General features: G+C 43.1%; 1 protein-coding gene across 5 annotated transcripts in view; it reads left to right on the forward strand.

Moving 5' to 3' along the window:
* CARD11 (caspase recruitment domain family member 11) overlaps window positions 1–16928 on the forward strand; it is a 45186-nt gene extending 28258 nt beyond the window's left edge. For 3 of the 5 annotated variants that reach the window (XM_027683877.1, XM_027683880.1, XM_027683879.1), the window contains exons 10-24: window positions 141–195; window positions 1428–1525; window positions 2689–2792; window positions 5459–5511; window positions 6059–6191; window positions 6711–6912; window positions 7345–7471; window positions 8570–8810; window positions 9224–9320; window positions 10385–10480; window positions 11439–11571; window positions 12102–12281; window positions 13435–13559; window positions 14392–14507; window positions 15058–16927. In XM_027683877.1, coding sequence (XP_027539678.1) covers window positions 141–195; window positions 1428–1525; window positions 2689–2792; window positions 5459–5511; window positions 6059–6191; window positions 6711–6912; window positions 7345–7471; window positions 8570–8810; window positions 9224–9320; window positions 10385–10480; window positions 11439–11571; window positions 12102–12281; window positions 13435–13559; window positions 14392–14507; window positions 15058–15262 — 1965 coding nt within the window. In that variant the 3' untranslated portion in view covers window positions 15263–16927. Of the gene's footprint in view, window positions 1–140; window positions 196–1427; window positions 1526–2688; window positions 2793–5458; window positions 5512–6058; window positions 6192–6710; window positions 6913–7344; window positions 7472–8569; window positions 8811–9223; window positions 9321–10384; window positions 10481–11438; window positions 11572–12101; window positions 12282–13434; window positions 13560–14391; window positions 14508–15057 lie in introns of all 5 variants that reach the window. The other 2 variants (XM_027683878.1, XM_027683881.1) reach the window with 2 other exon arrangements.
* The last annotated feature ends 1404 nt before the right edge of the window (window positions 16929–18332 follow it).

Raw genomic sequence — 18332 nt, forward strand, 5'->3', positions numbered from 1 at the left:
AATTTGGGGTCCTGTTGTTTAAAGGAGGGCAAATATATACAGCATAACAGTGAAGAAAAAAAAAAAGGGTGAAAATATCTGGTTTACAGTGTGTGGCAAGTATTCTGCATTTGTGCTGATTTTTGTCCTCTTTCTTTTAGATAAGTCCAAGAGCTAAATCCCCTGTCAGCATGAACAAAACATCAGAGTTTCAAGGTCAGAAAGAGCACCCATGTCCTTATTCCTTTTCCACTGCTTTGTCTCATTCACTTAATCTCTTTAAGTTGTTTTAACAAATATGCCAACCAGGGAAAGTCCAAGGGAAAGTCTTAACTAAGTCCAAGTCAGTAAAATAGGCAGTTTCTCTCATAGTTACCAATGTCATAATATAAAGTAGTCTAGTGTTCTATCTGAATGTCCTCTCCATCTAAAGATAACTCCACAGACACACAAAATATTGCATCCCATAGCTTATCTAAATTTTCTGTTTACTTGATTTTCCCTTTAAGTTTACAAAAATTTTAAAGTCATTTGTGTAACATCTGTACTAGAAGTCATTATACCATTCTCCCTTTGCTGTTGGAAAAATCATTCAAGCTGAAAAGGCCCTCATCTAGTCATTGTCTAATGAGTTCTTTTGTCCTTCAGCAAAAGGGAATTAATTTTAAATCTAAAGCATTGCAAAGGCTAGGGGAGGGTGATTGACCCACCCACCAGCCAGCTGCCAAGTTACCAAATTTGTTGCTGTATAGTCATGTTTGAACTACTCCTAATTCCGCTTATTTACGTAAAACTGCTCTCAAACTAAACACCATTGTAGGCAGCACTTCCTTTAGTTGTTATGTGTGGCAGTGGGATCCCTGTTTTTTACAAAATATGGTGGGAAACACTGTTTCTGCTCCAAGATATTCCATGTTAAATAGTAGGTTTGTTATCAGGCAATGAGCGTCATTAGTACAAGTCAGAGGTGCTAAGGAAGGGAAGGAGTCCACAAAGGCATTGACACTGTTTTATCTGGGGCTGCTGAGGGATCTCAAGCTTCTTGGTCCCTGCTGTGAATTTTTTGTTGTGAAAAAAAGCACGATCAGTGAGTCAGCCTTATTGCAGACTGCCAGATTCAGGTGATGAAGTTAAAACATAAATTGATGAAACAATCCTTCTTCAATTTGCAGACAGCATTCATATATCTATTAAAAACATACAGGACAGAGTTGAGAGACAGAGTCTGTCCAGGGTGTTGGGCCTTTGTGTGCATTGTTGGGAGCTGACGGGAAAGGAAAGGGAACCGGAGCTGGAGGGCACAGAGTGTGTCCAGTACAGGGTGGGGGAAACAAGATCAAATGGGAAGATAACCAAAGTGTTGGTGCACATCTGTGACAGACTGTATGGGCAGTGATCTGACCTGGTTTCCTGTGCTGTCTGTGTTTCCCTGTCTCCCACGAGCGCAGCAGTGAGGGTGCAGGACGAGGACGGGGCCGACGCCAGCAACGGCCGCACGGACACGAGTTCTTCTGTCTCCATCAGCAGCTGTGAAGTCAGCAAGATTGTAAGGAGCCTCCACGTGTCCCTGGCCTGTCTAAACTGTTCTTCCTATTGTAGCTCAGAGCTCTCACAACCCAGCATTAGCACTTCCCAGCATCCCAGCTGTGATCACATTCAAGGCCCTTGTCAGCGGCTCCCTTAATCCTTTTACCAGCATTTTGTTAGAATCATGTTATTAGCCTTTTCCAAAATAACAGAATTGGTTTATGTTTATTTAAAGATGTTTCAAAGGTATTTATGACCTCTCGCTGTCTCCTTATGCCATTTCACATTTACTGTTAGAAGAAAGAGATTTGCTTTCAAAGCTGCTTTGTAACTTATTTAAGAAAATTTTAAGCATTTTTTGAGTTCCCTAATGCCTTTCCTGTCTATAAGTATCAGTGAGTGAGAAAAGGGGTGCAGATCACAGTTGGAAATTTCTGCATACCATACTCAAACCATTTCTTCCCTGCCTGCTGTATCCCCATAATCTCCCAAGGTAGATATTCCATTATACATATGTGAGCACTGACACAGCAGGACAACTAGATAGAGAGAGTGCTCTTGCAGAGTGTTAATAACGAAGAACAAAACATCTTTCTAGAACACCGTGAAAAATGCTGCCCCCAGGAAATTAAAATTATGCTCAAGAATAGCCAGGAAAGAACTCCCTGCAACTTTTAATAAGCTTAGCTGGGTTAGGAATATTCTTTGGAATATCTATTGGATGTTTAGATGATTTACACTGTCTTCCCTCTCTTACAATTCAAAGTTTAGTTTTCAGTGTACTGGGAGATTAATAATTTAATGTATGGAGATCTGTATTTTTCTTCCTTATTTATATATATATATGTAAGTACGCATACATTCTGCTTTGCATCCTCTTCATCCTGTACATCAGCTGTGCAACACATGCACACATCAAGGGTAAAGTTACAATGGTTTAGTAAATCAGGCAACCCTGTGGTCCCAGGAAAAGGTACAGTGCCAGCACCCAAGCTGTGCACAGTGCTGAGACACTGCAATGTCTGAATGCTCCTGTATGCAGCACTCTGCACAGCCAGAATCAATTTTTCTTACTGTCGTGTGCGGAGCGGAGGACCACAGGCTAATGCAGCTGTGAGTTAGAAATGAGAGCACATTTCAGGCAGATAACCTTGCTGACACCTTTTGGTGTTTTGCTTAAAGCAAGCGCTGAGGAATCGCAACGACAGCATCATGTCGACCACTCCCGAGCCTCCAGGAAATGATTCCATAGTCCGACGGTGCAAAGAGGACGCCCCTCATTGCAGGTGGGTCTCCATGCTGAGGAAATGTGTCTGGAACCTGCTGTCACAAGGAGAAGGCAGAAAGGGCCACAGATGTCCTCGTGTCTGGCTCTAGTTGAAGAGCTTCTATAAGGCGGCAGGATTAACTTACGTAAACTTCTCAAGGCTACAGTCCTTCATCCCACCTCTTGTCCAAAACGCTCAGGGGTCTCTGATAGTTCAGCTGGGATGAATGATAGTGATACCCCTGCAACAGTGACTTCTTAATGTACATAAATAGAAATAGTACTGAAATGGCACCAGTGCTATTGGAGAAAGTGCTCTACCTTTATACACTGATACAGCTTCAGTTTTTGCTGCCTGTGTCTGTCCCTGTCCTTTCCCCTTCTCTCAAAGCCCCTCCTTCTGCTCTGTAAAGCTGCCAAAATAGAGCAGAGCTGCTTGAACGGCTGTGAAGAACAGGGGGTAGAAGTGGAGGAGGGAGGTGGTTTTTGTCAGGCTCAGGGCTCTGTATCTCAGCATAGCAATGAGGGGAGAGAGAGGCATTGCCCTCGGCTTCACCTTCTGCTGCAGCTTTCACTTCTGTGGGGTCACGGCCCTGTGGACTTCCCCTGGCATAGAAATCAGATCAGCTGGTGAGTGGGAAGTCGGTGGCAGGAAGGAGAGAGACCTCTCCTGCCTCACAGTTCCCTAAATGGCACTGACTCCTTTTTTGAAGGGTTTGTAGCAATGCCACACTGTGTTGGTGTCAATGGCATCAGTGTTTGTATCAAAAACATCAGAAGATACAAATGCAGTCCCCAAAGGTCCCAAGCAGAAGGAGGAAAAAACCAAAGCAAAGCAATTTAGAAGAAAGCAATATATGCGAGGGGTTTGAGTCTTTTTAGATCTAGTTTTAATATCTAATCTTTGTTGGAACTTTATTCAGATTTTTATGTTTTTCAAAACTGATTTTGGGCAGACAGCCACTTGCCTCTCTCTTTCTGGACAGCTAATGCAAGACAGCTTTCCATTGAGGGCATCCTCAGCTGGTTGTCCCTTATAATTTTCTAGGCTGCTGAGGATTTAGGCAGTGTTTATTCTAGTCTCCCTTAGCTTCTCCTGTACTGTCCTCCAAGTCCCTTTTTCAAGTGTGCTGTATTAATGCAAGACGGAGAAAAAAGGTTGTTTTATTAATGATTTGAATGGTTCATGTTTCAGGTGCTTGAGAAGCCTGAACTTTTCAATATTTGCAGTATATTACAGAATGCAGTACAGATTACATGGAGATTATTCATCTTGTGGACTACTTCACTGTAGCTCTAACTATATTGTGTTCCATAAGTAAAGGCATTGGAAGACTTAGTTGTACTGGAATCTGGAATTTTCCCTTAGATACTCTTTCCCATCAACATGCGGAAGGAAAAGGTACCCTGGAACAAGGTCTGAATGTAATCTTTGTTGAGCTGATAATCACTAAAGTCAAGTTTCTCAAGAATGTGCCCAAAAGTTCACTGTAGTTTATAATTTTATAATTAGCCTGGTAAATTTTTTTTAACTTATTTGTCAACATAACACCAAATACTTGCTATTAGCATGCCAAGATGCAGGTTTTTAAGTTCATCTGATCTTAATTTGTGTCGGGAAAAAAAAAAGTGAGATCATCACTTAATGTTGGAAAAAGTATATTATTTCTCTGCTTATGCATGGTATAAAAATAGCTGACTCTCTGCAGCCTGGCTGCAAAAATTCACCCTTCATCTGAAGCCAAATATGAGGAATATCAGCTCCACAGGAGACCTACAAATCATTCTGAATGGGAAAAACAACAAGCTGTTATTTAAACAGCTTTGCAACCAAAGGACATGCTTTAATGAAGTCCTTCCAGGGAAGCAGACAGATCACTCACTTGGCTGGACAGCCCCAGTATCCCTGGAAGAGAAAAATTTTGGTGAATTTTGACTGTTTGTTTATAAGGCCAACCAATTTAGTCATCTTTCACAGGAAGGGCTGTGCCAGTGGGAGCTGGACTGGGAGCAGAGCTGGGGCAGTTTCTGTGCCTGGTACACCTTCATTCTGTGCTGTAGGTACCCCAGTAACCGTGTGAGGTACCATTAAACTGATATAAAATGCTTCAAGGGTTTTAAATCAAGCAGGTGAATTGCACCTTTACTGCTGCACCTTGGTCACTTCCCTTGCATTCGCTCTGTCCGTCAGTGAGCTTCTGACATTTTTGATGTATCTTGGAAAAAGCCTATGGTGCAGGGTATGTACAGCAGGCATTATGCAGCCATTTATCTCGGTGCTGAAGCAGATGTGGTGTGAGTCACACATGAGACCATTAGTCAGCAGCTTCCCTTTGGCTTCAGCAAGGTCTTCATTCCCTCACTGCTGTTAGCAGTTCTTCCCTCTGAACCTTCTTGCTGCTTCCCATGCTTCATGTTGGCTGACACATATTGTCTTCCTGCCATTTTCCCTCATTTTCCCTGGACCCACAAGTACATTGCTGGCTTGATTTTCTGCAGCTGTGCCATTGCCTGATGCAACACCTCCAACTTCTTCCTTTTTCACAGAAGTTCCTCCTTCAGAACTTAATGAAATCTGCTGAAGTTGGAAATCTGCTGAAAGCTGGCAAGTGAACAGCTTTCAGCCTCTCTCTCTCTCTCTCTCTCTCTCTCTTCCATTATCTCATGCTTTGTTTTTAATTCCAGCCTAGTTGAAGAGGACAATGACAGCTTTGGATGTGATGCTTTGGAGCTGGATGGTAAGCAAGAGGATATCACGTGTATAGCTGAACTATGAGATCTGTGTGATTAGCTCCCCAGCTAATCAGAGACTGGCAAATAACCAACTCCTGCTCTAAACAAAGGGTCAGCTAGCGGTGAAAATGAGAAAGCAGTTATTCCTGAAGAACTGAGTGGGAAGAGGGTTAGTTTTTTTACCATGAGGGTGGTCAAACACTGGAACAGGGTTGTCCAGAGATGTTGACTAGTCTCCATCCTTGGAGATATTCAAAACCCAACCGGACAAGTCCTGAGCAATCTCCTTGAGCTGACCCTGCACTGAGTGGGGACTTAGACAAGACAGTCTCCAGAGGCCCCTTCCCACTTGCTGGTCTGTGACAGTGATCAGGAAGGTCCAGTAAGCAAGGCTGGCATTCCTTGTGCCGTGTCCTGCAGATATGAATCGTGCCTCTGCATTAGGAATTTCCTCCTTCAGCTTTGACTGGGACTAATCAAACATTAATTTTCCCCTTTTGCATTTTTGTCACTCTATCTAGGACTCATTTTCATTCTTGTTTCTCTTTCCAGATGACAGTCATGACAGGCAGTCACATGGAGCTCCTTCAGTGCACTCTTCCTCTTCTTCTCATCAGTCAGAAGGCCTGGATGCCTATGACCTTGAGCATGTCAACTCCCTGTTTAGGAAGTTCTCTCTGGAAAGGTATTTGAGATGACAGAAACTGAGGGGACAGTCTGCTGTGGTAGAGGTCCTCTATTTATCTATTAATTGCTGAAGATATGGCATCAATGATGTCACAAGTTGTTATTTGACACAAATACCTTATGATACCGTGCTAAGTCTTTACTTCTTTATGGTGGCAGTATAATATGTTATCTTGGAGCCCTTTCATGTCCTCTAAACCCACAAAGGTGATCCTAAAATTTCAAAAACTTCAAGGCAGACAAAATTTTCTAAAGGCTTGAATTTATCCTTGTGATCTTGCTGTCTTGCTGCAAGAGGTTGCTGAGTGGAGTACTGTTATACACTGAGTTAGTCATGCCAGAGCACTTGAAACTGTCCAGCTGCCCTTCTCCAGAACCTGTGCAGCATCGAGAAGGATTTCTGCTAGAGTCCTTAGACCTCAGTGCTTGATAATACTGAGAGTTTATTTGTGTGTCCCTCATTTATCATGCATTTAACTCAGACTGAGATAACCGTCACTTCCTTTCATGACCACAGGCCCTTTCGTCCCTCTGTCACGTCCGTGGGCCGCCTCAGGAACTCGTGCCACGCGATCCAGCGCGTGACGCTGAACGGGGACAGCCTCAACTCCGAGATCACCCTGGTGGGGGGCAACGACAGGGGGAGCTTCATCAGCTCTGTCAAGACAGGATCACCTGCAGAGAAAGCTGGACTTCGGGAGGGCCACCAAATCCTCCTGGTGAGCTGGAAATAATCACCAAATGGTTCTGGATGTCTGGCCACCTACATGTGCTGTCCCTGGTCTCACATAAGTTGAACAGTACTCCTGCTGAGTTTCTCTTTGCTCAGTTTTCTCTCTATTGCCAATGTTCCCAAAACATTTTCCTATTAAAATGCCTCCAAGGAGGAAAAAAACCCCCACCCCACAATTTATATTCCTGCACTGCTTACTCCTGAGAAGCCTAGGATTGCCAAAGTGCTGCAGTTCTGTTGAATTCTGGCATTCCTAATTTGAGAGAAAAGAAATTAAATAATTACAACATAATCTACATCCCAATAGCAAAGTGTCTGCATTGTTTAATCAGAAAAAAATTATGGCACTTAAAAAAAATGGTATAATTGACTTAGAGATTGAACCTGCACTGGAAAGTAATATTTCTTTCATATCTAGTTGGAGGGCTGCATTAAAGGGGAAAATCAGAGTGTTCCCTTGGATACTTGCACAAAGGAAGAAGTTCACTGGACAATTCAGAGGTGCAGTGGTCCAGTAACACTCCAGTATAAATCAAATCACGAAGGTAAGAGCAGAAATATTTCTTCTCTCAAATAGTCCCAGGTCTGTTACAGCAACCTGTCTGGAAGAGAATGACAAAACCAGAACATCCTTTGTATTGGGATAAATCTGGAGAATGCCACTGGTGTTAATTACAGCTCCTCTTTGGAACTGTTCCAGCTTTTAGCCTTGTGACTGAGAACAAAAAAAGCCCATATGCTTGTCACTACAGGATTCTGAAGAATTTACATGGTGGGCCAATGAAGACATGACTCACAAAACACATTCAAGCTTATTTTTATGTACAGTTTTCTGCAATACAATGTGGTGAGCTGAGTGATCTTTATCCAGCTGGTCGATTTAGCATTTACCTGATGGAGTTGCCCTGTTTATTACCTTTGTGGCTTTATCTTATCTTTAACAGCTGGAGTTCATGTTTGGCGAACAGAATTTGATTTTTGTGTTCATGGCCTATAATGATAATTTCAGGTTATGGATCAAAAATTACATTCCAAAATCCATTTTTTTACTGGTGTGTGTAAATTGGCCTTTGTTTTGGGGGGGGCTTGAGCTGGTTAGAGAATTTCAGCTGCATAGATCACGCACAAAGTGATGTCTGATTTTCTTTGATGTTTTCAGACGTAAGAAAGACTATTGCAATTTTTTTTGAGCATCACTTAACTGCAGATAAAGCATGTTATAGATTCTGGGAGTGCCAATTAGAGCTAATAATAAGGAGAATAGCTTGTCATTAAATTGGTGGCAGAACTCACACTGTACTTAAAGGATGGAGCTATGGCTGTGTCTGTGTCTTTGCAGAGTTCTCTGTTTCACAGGTCATGGGTGGAGTACTGAAAATGGAGTTCCCTAAAAGTAACATTATAATGAGAATATTCTCACAGATCTGACACAAGCAGCATGAGCTGTTCCTGAGCCCCACTGGTGTCTCTAAGGGGCAGGCCCATGACCTTGCTGCAACCAGTGTAACCAGCACTGTACAAGAACAAACCCCCTCTCAGAGGAGCCTCAGAAGTTTGTGCTGTGGCTTCTCACAGAGGATTCCCGGGAATGCAGCAACACCGTGGTGTGAGATCCTGCTTCACCCCTTCCCTCACTGCTGCAGGTTATAGGAAGCTGCTGTCGGAGCTGGAGGAAGGGCTCATCACGTCGGGGGACTCGTTCCACATCCGCCTGAACCTGAACATCTCCAGCCAGCTGGACTGCTGCTCCCTGTCTGTGAGGTGTGATGAGATCGTCCACATCCTGGACACCATGTACCAGGGCAGATGTGAATGGCTCTGTGCCAGGGTGGATCCATTCACAGACAGAGACCTGGAAATGGGGACCATCCCCAGCTACAGCAGGTGAGTGTGATGCTGAGTGACCATGACTGAGAGCAGTGGCTCTGTGAACAGGGACATGAATAACTGCTGTAAGGAAAGAGGTATAAGTCTTAGTTTTGACATAAGGCCTGGTGATGTTAAACTGTAATACAAGCTATAAAGCTGTAGAAAAGAGACTCCAGATGTTACTTGAAAGAATAATGTGGGTTACTCAAAAAAGTATCATGTGAAAATATGCCATGAAGATTCTTTAATCCTTAACTGCACTGCAGTCCTGCTCATTATTTTGTTCCTGCATTTACTGCGTGGTTCAGTCAGTCCTCACTGCTATTTCTATTCAATCCTTTCTGTAGGCACAGAGCTGTTACAATCCAGCTTTCTTTTGAGTGGTTTCAAAAATGTCTTGATCAATGCGATTCCGTTCTTTCTTTCAGAGCCCAGCAACTTCTTTTGGTGAAGCTGCAGCGGTTGATGCACAGAGGAAGCAAAGATGAGACAGAAAACTCCTATAACACCCTTCGGGCACTCCGGGTAAGTATGTACAAACAAGGTCTTTTTAACACCTGATACTTCCCTGCTACTTGTTTTTCATTTTTCCGTTTTCATCATCAGTTTGCAGAAAGTCCTGTTTACACTCTGTGTAGGTTTTGATTGTGCCAGGAAATGGGTACCTTATATTCTCCCTGGCAGTGAATGTAGCTCTGACTCACAATTAACCCTTCCAGCTATGAGGGAGCGCACTTTAAAAGTCACATCTCTGTTCTGTGTTTTAGTTAGTCCTTTCCATTCTTCTCAGCCTGTAAACCTCTAATGCACTTTCATATGCACATGAGGAAGAAGTTGTGTCCTTGGAGTTAATAATCAGAATTATGTCTCTCCTGTTGTGAACAAACCTCTAACCCACAGAGCCCGTTGTCCCACATTAGGAAGACCTGTCTCTTCCAACTTGCATGCTATGGAGAGAATTGGGATTATCAAGTATTCACACACAATATCCCTTCTAATTTCTCGTTTTCCATCAGTCAAAATACTTTGATTTTTCTTTCTTTAGACCCAAAAGTTCCATCTTTACATAATTAAAACTACCTTCTGGGTGCATTAGTTACCATAAGTTATTTTTAGTGTCTGGGAGACACATATGCTTCTAACATTTGCAGAGGCAGGTAGACAGTGCTTGTACTTGATTTCAGTCAAGGTTAAATGTCACATTCCTTCTGTACTTGTGTCCCCACTGATCAGAGAGACAGAGATCACTGGCAGAGGTGCTGGTGAAAGCAAGAGCTTTGCATGCTCTGTCTTGGTGCACAAATTACCTCTTTCTAAAGGTGTGGAGAGCAGTCTCCTGTGAAAAAGGGAATGTGGAAGAACAGTGAATGGAATGCCATATGCATATGGCATATGCAGACATAGCATATGCCATGCTACGTCTGCAGTTTGTTTAGAACATTGTATTTGGGATAGATATCAATCAGTATCCCTTTAATTGGAAATATAAAGTATCTGCTTTTGCTTGTTTTTTTTCTCAGTTGTTATGATAAAAAAAAAACATAAAAAAGAGGGTGGGGAAGAAAAATTCCTGTGTTTAATTTTGATAGAATACATTGCAGCCAGAGGAGCCTGCCCAGCCGAACGACCCAAAAACCAGCCCTCGCCTATCCAGAGCCAGCTTTCTTTTGGGCCAGATTTTACAGGTAATAAAGTTCAAATCCTCAATGCAGTGTCTGAAATAGTGGATCTGAACAGCAGATATTCTCAGGCTATCCTAATTCCCCCAGAAATCCCAGCTCAGGTATAGGGGCTGTATCGGAATTTATTCCTATCAAAAAGAGATTTAATACATGAAAGAGAAGGATGGGTTGTGTTTTCTCTGGTGATGTGGGGTGTTCATTTTTAAGAGCGTGCCTTCCGTTACTGATGTACCTTAAGGAATCCCACATGTCTGCCATCAGAGGCTGAAATGTGTTTTGCTTGAACCATAAGGACAAATCCATTGGGCTAGGCCAAATCTCCAAGTCTGTGAGATAAGGCTCCATCAGAAAATAGTCCTTTATTTGTGGGTCAGTGACTCTGAGCGTGACAGAGACTGTGTGGGTGAAAGATAGTCTTGTGAAGGAAGGTGGTTGTGAAGGTTAGCAAATACACAGGAGGAGGAATTAATATTTGGATAGAGGAATAGCTGGGTGGATGAGGAAGGAAAGCATGAAACCTGTTTCTCGTGTAAAATGACTGTAAAAGATGCCATTTGGGAGGTTTTAAGTCTCTCTGGTAGAGCAAAGAAGAGGCAGTTTGGGTATAACCTGTGATACATTTGTGCACGTACTCTGGGTATGTTACTCTGCTGAGGGCACATCAGTGCTTGTACTGGTGGTAGCAGGGAGCTCTGTGAAGGGAAACCATGCCTCTGAAGAGCAGAGAACAAAACAAGAAGTCCCAAAGGGGATTAGCAAAGGCTCTGAATCAGATCTATGATATTTAAAGAGTCTTACAATTCAGTCAACAGGTCCATGGGGTCCTGTCTTTGATAGACATTGGTAATTCAGACCTCGTAGGTGACACGTGTTGGCTGATGAATACATGGGAGAATAAACAATGCAAGAAATGAGGGTCAAATCTTTCTTTTTTTTTTTTTTTTTTTGTTCACCTTTTCAGTTTGTCAGTAGGTCTGAAAACAAATACAAGCGTATGAACAGCAACGAGCGCGTCCGCATCGTCACCGGCTGGCCCTCCGGTCTGGCACGGACCTCGTCGGAAGCAAAGAAGCAGTTGCCTGAGAAACTAGAAGGTATGGGCATAAAATAGCTTTTACACACATGGCACTGATACAAAGGCCTACACAAACATCCAACACAACAGCGTGGCTGCGAAAAGTGTCACCTGTCGCTGGCATTTGTGGTCCACTCTGCAAAAATTCAACAGCGTTTGTGACCAAAACTGATTTTGCTAAAAGTGCTTGGGGCACTAGAGCCTTCATGAGCAAGTTTAGGACACCAAAACTTCCTGTTTGGCTGGAAGTTCTTCCTAGGTGCTTTCTTGCTTTTTGTTCAAAAACATTTAACTCAAAGAAAGTCAAGCTAAGAAGCAGAAAGAGTCTCCAGGTGAGTGTCGTGTTGAAGAGATTATGGAAGGCACTTGAATTAGTGTTAGGTTGGACATCATACTGCTGCATACATAGTAAAGACAACCCTGGCAAAAGGGAAAGGAGGACCAGTATGACTGACCATGTTATCTCTGATTCATGTGTTTCTCCTTCTTTTTCTCTCCAAATGTTGATGGAGAGGAAACCAGAGAATGAATGTCTTGTTCTTTACTCAGACCTGGATTCTGAAAGCGAAATCAATAAGAAGCTCAGTCTGATCCCCTATAGCCTGGTGAGACCCATCCACTGTGAGCGCAGGCGCCCCGTGCTTTTCACCCCCACCATGCTTGCCAAGCCCTTGGTACAGAAGCTTCTCAACTCTGGAGGTGCCCTGGAATTCAACATATGCAAGCCAGGTAATGGGATAAAAGAGGGCCACGACTGCCACCCTCAGTGCTGGAAATACGGACATATATATGCACACACACGTAGGACCACGAGCGTGGGAGAGTTGCTTGAGGTACTTCAAGTCACATCAGAGTGATGTGTAGCTGTAAATCTTGCTTTTTTTGAGACTATCTGAGATATTTGAATGTTTTTGAGACAGCCAGTGCACATGGTTATGAGATTCTGTGTCTATAAATATTATCCATGTGTATGCTGTGTGGTTGCTAGGCTGCCCCTCAGAGACTGAAATGCTGCGAGTGCTCTTTCTGTTTGCATACTGTTTGCATACTGCATATCTAGGCAATGTGAAATTTTGATTAATTTGTTTCTAGTATTTGCTATTATGAGGAATATCTTCCCTAGAGCGACTTTAGGTTTCTGTCTCATCCAAGCTGTGAAGATTGTGCATTTGATCTACTCGAAAGACTGATTTTCTTCCATGCTAAGTATTTACTATTAAAGCAATAGCAGTACCGTGATGGCTGGAGGGCAGGATTGTACACAACACAGCATTAAACCGAGCTGACGTTTCATTTTTACACTAATATTGAATACACCGCACAGAGTGCAGCCTTACAGTCATCCAGACACAGAAACTGAGAAGTTAAGTATTATAATAAATATCCCCTGTCTTGCAACATAAAACAAAAGCTTTGATGTAGAGCTGCAATTCACAAGGGGGCCGGTATCACACATTGCAACCTAAGCCAAATTTTTTTTAAACTTTAAGCACAAATGTTGGAACACTAAATCCCTGCTTTAGGATCTTGTGCTGAAGAGACCTTCTTTTTTTAGCACTTCTCAGCATCCTCCATCCCTGAACTGTTACTATATAACATTAGGTGCTGGAATTGTATTTACTGTTTTAATTTAATGTCTTCATAGTGCTGTAGTAATTGCCCAAGGACTCATTGGTGCAGGATATAGCTGAGATGCTCAACTGTGATCAGATTAGGCTTTAATTGAATTCAATGGAAGAAATGAGGCAGCTGTTAAGACAATTCATTGCTCGTCTTCCTTCCTTGAACCATCCTTGCATCCCGGGTGAAGTATTATTGGATAGTTTTCTACGTGTTCTGCTGTTGTAAACTTGATTTTGTCCCCATTCACATCTCTTTCTAGATATTGTAACAAAGGAAGAGTTCTTAAGGAAGCAAAGGACAGAGGCTGTCATCTTCAGCAGAGAAAAGAATCTGAACACGTATGAATGTATTGTACCTGCCAATATCGAGGCTGTCACTGCCAAGGTGAGCAGAGTCCTCAGTGTCCCTTCACTAGGCTGGCTGTGAACCTCTCTGCAATGCTTTGAATAAGAGACTGACCAATTTACAGCTGCATGTTCTCTCTCTTGCCCACCGTCAGTCTCAGATTTGTATTTATTCCCCCCAATGGCTTTTATTTGTGCTCTGGCTTCTCCTTTTCTTTTCCATCCTCAACCATATCCTTTTATATTCTCGCTCATTCCCTGTGATGACCCACATTGATGCAGCAAAATATCCTTTCGTTTTCTGTGCTCCATCCCTTATTCATTTCCTTTTCGTATCATAAGCACATATGAATACACGAGAGAGTAAGAGATACGAGGACCTAGACAAAGGAAAGGAAAGCCTGAAACCCAGACACAAGGGTGTTCAGAACAAAGATAACAATGCCAAAGACAGAGATCTGATGTCAAGTAGAGCAGATTTGATGCACAGCATGGAAAAAAAGGAGAATTAAAGTGATATTTTTTTCTCTCACAAGTAGTTGCAGTAAGATGTTCTTTCTGAACAAAGAGCAAGTCTGTGTGTTTGTGTCTATATGTAAAACTGGTGTTTTATCATACTTTTCATCTTCAGAGCAAATCCTTTCTATTTAAACCTTTTTAAAAAGCTGTTAAGCTCAGCTGTTATTTGTCTGACTAGTTTAAACTAGTAGGAGGAGTTGGACTTCAAATCTATATTTGATTAAAAGGTTTTAAATCAGTACAATGCTAAATAGAGAGCTTTCCAGCTGACCCCATAAGGATTGGATACCTTTACCATGAGATTCCACAGCAGTGAATGTTCCTTTGTGACAATGTTATGACTTTGTTTTTAGAACAAGCATTGTCTCCTGGAGGCTGGAATAAGCTGCACGAAGGATTTAATCAAAGCCAAGATATATCCTATTGTTCTCTTTATCAGAGTCTCAGAGAAAAACATCAAGAGGTTCAGGTAACATATCAAACCTTTTACATATTTGATGTTCCATCTTATTCAGTGAATAACTCTTGAGTCCAATAATGTTCTCACTGAGAGAAATAAAGGACCTCATCTCTCTTAATGTATGTGCACTGTTTCCTCCCATGACTCCTCCCTGAAATCTTACAACCGGAGAAAGCAGGAATTCCCCAAATCTAGCACTCTTTCACTGTCACTGGTAGCAATGAGCATTGTGGGAGGATGAGACCAAAGAATATGTGTTTTTCTCTGTGCTCAGCACTCCCACAGCATTTCTTAAGGCAGTGCTGGCTGGAAGAGGGAAGGTTGTAAACACTTGCACTCTCCTCCATTCAATCCTCTTAAATTGTTTCCCCATAAGCAAAAATTTTTCCTTGGGGCAGCATGGAGGTAAGGGGAGGGTAGGCCTGGAGTAGCTGCATTCTCCACTGCTTTTATTGCTTGTACATAGTTAGTAGACAATAAATTTTTGATGGGACAGCTGGGACTGCAGGATTAACTTAAACTGTAAGACATTTATTTTTGGTCTGCTCATTTGATACAGGAAACTATTGCCAAAGCCAGAGGCTGAGGATGAGTTTTTACGTCTGTGCCGTCTGAAGGAGAAAGAGCTGGAAGCACTGCCCTGCCTTTATGCCTCCGTGGAGGCAGATGCTTGGAGCAGCATCGAGGATCTCATCCGAACAATAAAAGACAGGATCGGGGAAGAGCAACGTAAAACCATCTGGGTGGATGAAGATCAGCTGTAAAAAAAACAATAGGTGAAATGGAACTCTTTGGCGACCAAAGGACACATCCAGGTGGAGCAGGGGCTACCAGAATTCTCTGGTAGGTGCCCAGAGCTCACTCCTGTTTCACCCTTGCTGGCTGAGGACTTCTGCTGGCAGGATGCATGTATGGAATGGAGCTGGAGCTGTGTTGAAGAGCCAGTGTCTCGGGTGCTGGGATCCAGGTTGTGGGGCAGACCACAGCCACAACTCCTGATACACCAGCATCTCCTAAGGGACAGCAGCTGTTTAACCTGTGAGGACAAAGATACTGAGAGGGAGTTGGGGGTAATTTATTATGTTAAAAGTATAGATTTCACTTGGCTCAGTGAAAACATCTGGTGAGACCAAATAAGTGGAATCTGAGAGGAATAAAGCATGGGAATTGGGCTACAGGATATGAAATTGAGATGTGCCCCACACACACCCCGAGGTGAGATTCTGAACATACCCAGTTGAGGAAGCTGAAGGTTGGTTGGTAGCAGCAGCAACACAACTACTGATAGCTGGAGCAGCTCTGTAGCCCTGTTTCTCCATAACCATTTTAATCAGAAGAGAAGAAAATAGCTATTCTTCCTGGCATTAATTAAAATGAAAGCTCCAGTTTTATTTAACAGTCTTGCAGGTTTCCTTTGTAGTCCTGGCACTTGTAGGAAAATAGATTCCACTATCCCAGTGGCACATCAGATCTTTCCAGATCTGCCAGTGTCTCATTTAGTTTATCCCCGCCTCTGCATCATGTTCATTTGTACATCTCTCAATTTTTAACATTTTTTGACTTGTGGAAAATACCATGGTGCTTCCTCCAGATAACAGGTTTCTCTGTTTCTCCACTGAAATATTTCTCTCCATCATTGCCTGCCAACATGCCTGCTCTCAACAGGAGGGACTGTTCTGAGAGGAAGAAAAGGAGAATTTCATAAGCCAGTAATTGCTGTGAACCACTCAGTCCTTGACCTCTGTGCCGTGATTGACAGCGAGGAGACCAGCGAGCACCACGCTGTGCTGGGGCCAAGGAGGAGAATTCTTTCAGAAGTGTGTTCATGACTAAGGAGACCATGTCCCATTTTCAAAAGCACTTAAGTCCTTGGAGAGTTTAAGTTGCACTGATCAGGAGTGGGGCTCAGACTCCTAAATCTCTTCAGTCTTTCAACATTTTTCCTCTCTACATTAGATGCTGTATTGAGATTGTCAAATTGGTTCAATAAAACTGACCCGATAATAACGACCCGTGCAATTGCTGATCTGAAATGCAATAAAAATTGACCTACAGATGAAGAGTTGTACATCCCATTGTCCTCAGATCCTTCACTCCTTGCCATACCCCTCCCTTTTAAGATGCATTTAATAACAGATTTACCTCTGCTTCTCTGTTCATCTCAAGTCCCCCACCTTGGAGCTGCAGGCTGGTGCACAGCAGCTGGCAAGAAAATACAATCAGTATCCAAACAAACATCTGGCCTGGTTGCCCTCACTAGATTAGCTGCTCCCTTGTCTTTGCAATGAGCTCCTGATGCTGTGGGTGTGTCTCAGACTAGATCAGTCCTTGTTGGCTTGTGGGATTGTGCTTTTTCTGCTCTTCTCTTTTATGCACATCATTTTTTAACTAATGGAACCTTCTAGAAGTAATTTATGTCACTTTACATCTAATTTCTGCTACCGTGTTTCTCAGGTTATTAATGTTTGAAAGACTGTTCATAGCTGGCACTTCTCAAAGAATAGCTCTTTACCTGCCCGGTGCCATCTGCTTGGACTGTGCAAGCAGGGGGATACTTCTGTGTGCAATCTCCTTACAGAAAGTACGGGCTGCACACACAATTTGCAACTCCCTCCAGGGCAAAGAACAACAACCAGTTGGGGTATATATAGAACAAATTGGATAATTCTTCAGAGATCCTCTGTAGCTCAAGCAGAAATAAGAAAATATCAGTTGGAAGAACTAAGCCTTCCAGGAGCATTTTGCATTCATTCCTGATGTCCTGATAATGCAACCTTGCGGAACAGCTGCCTGTGGTTTGTTCCTGCCCCTCTTGTGAAAGCTTTTGAGTCCACAGCTGAACAATGGGAGGGACTGTAGGAACATTTCTCAGCTGCTTCAGCAAAAAGTTCAGCCAGGTCAGCATCAGATGCCTCCAGGAGCAACCAACTGACTGCTCACCGGACAGAACCCGGAGGATGTCCATGTCCCACTGGCTGTGCCACAGGGATCAGTACCATCTGCTGGAATGGCTGGAACAGATGGCTGGTGGGGCAGAGGGGATGGAGTATCTCAGGCTGCCACGGTTGTTTCTGCAGTGATCTTATCTCACCGCAGCTTTATGTCTGAGCCCTCTATACATGGACAACAGCTGTGGATGTGATTTATCCCACTGCACTTTCGGTACAGGAAAGGCATATGTCAAACTCTGGAGGAGGTTCCTTCTGCAATGAACAGAGACACACCTCCAAAGAACTGGTTCTCTGACTTACTGGGGATGGCCATCTAAGGGTGAGATGAATTGCCCTCTGAACTGTCTGGGGTTTTCATAGACTACACAGAGAAACAAGAGAATTAACCTGGCCTTTAGCATTTAGCTTTTCGATCTGTAATTTAGGACAGCTAAACCACCTTATGGGAAAAGTGGAACTAGAGATTGTGGCAGAGAACAAGAGATCTAATTATTTCTGTGAAACAAGAGAGGAATGAGTACATGGAACAGTCTTTTCTTCTCTGTATCCGAGTACATCTGTAAATTCCCAGCTCTGCAGGTGCTGGAAGGCATTGTGGTTGTCGACTCATGTGATGCAAAGCAACCAGACCCTGTCAAGTGAAGTTCATGACACAGCTGTGTGCTGTAGCTTGCACAACCCTCATCTCTCTGTGACAGTGGAGAAGAACTGAAAACTCTATTCCCTCTTAACTTCTGGGTGTGAACTCAAAGAGCAGATCCATACCTGGAGTTGAGCTGCAGAACAGCCACAAAGTGAAAGAGGCCTCTCTCATTTACACTGGCTGGGAGGTGGTTCTGGTCTAGATCTAAGTGCTGTCCCTCTGAATTGGAGGAAATCAACC

This window comes from Neopelma chrysocephalum, unplaced genomic scaffold, assembly GCF_003984885.1.
Source record: "Neopelma chrysocephalum unplaced genomic scaffold, ASM398488v2 Primary Assembly neopelma1_65, whole genome shotgun sequence".
Taxonomy (NCBI): domain Eukaryota; kingdom Metazoa; phylum Chordata; class Aves; order Passeriformes; family Pipridae; genus Neopelma; species Neopelma chrysocephalum.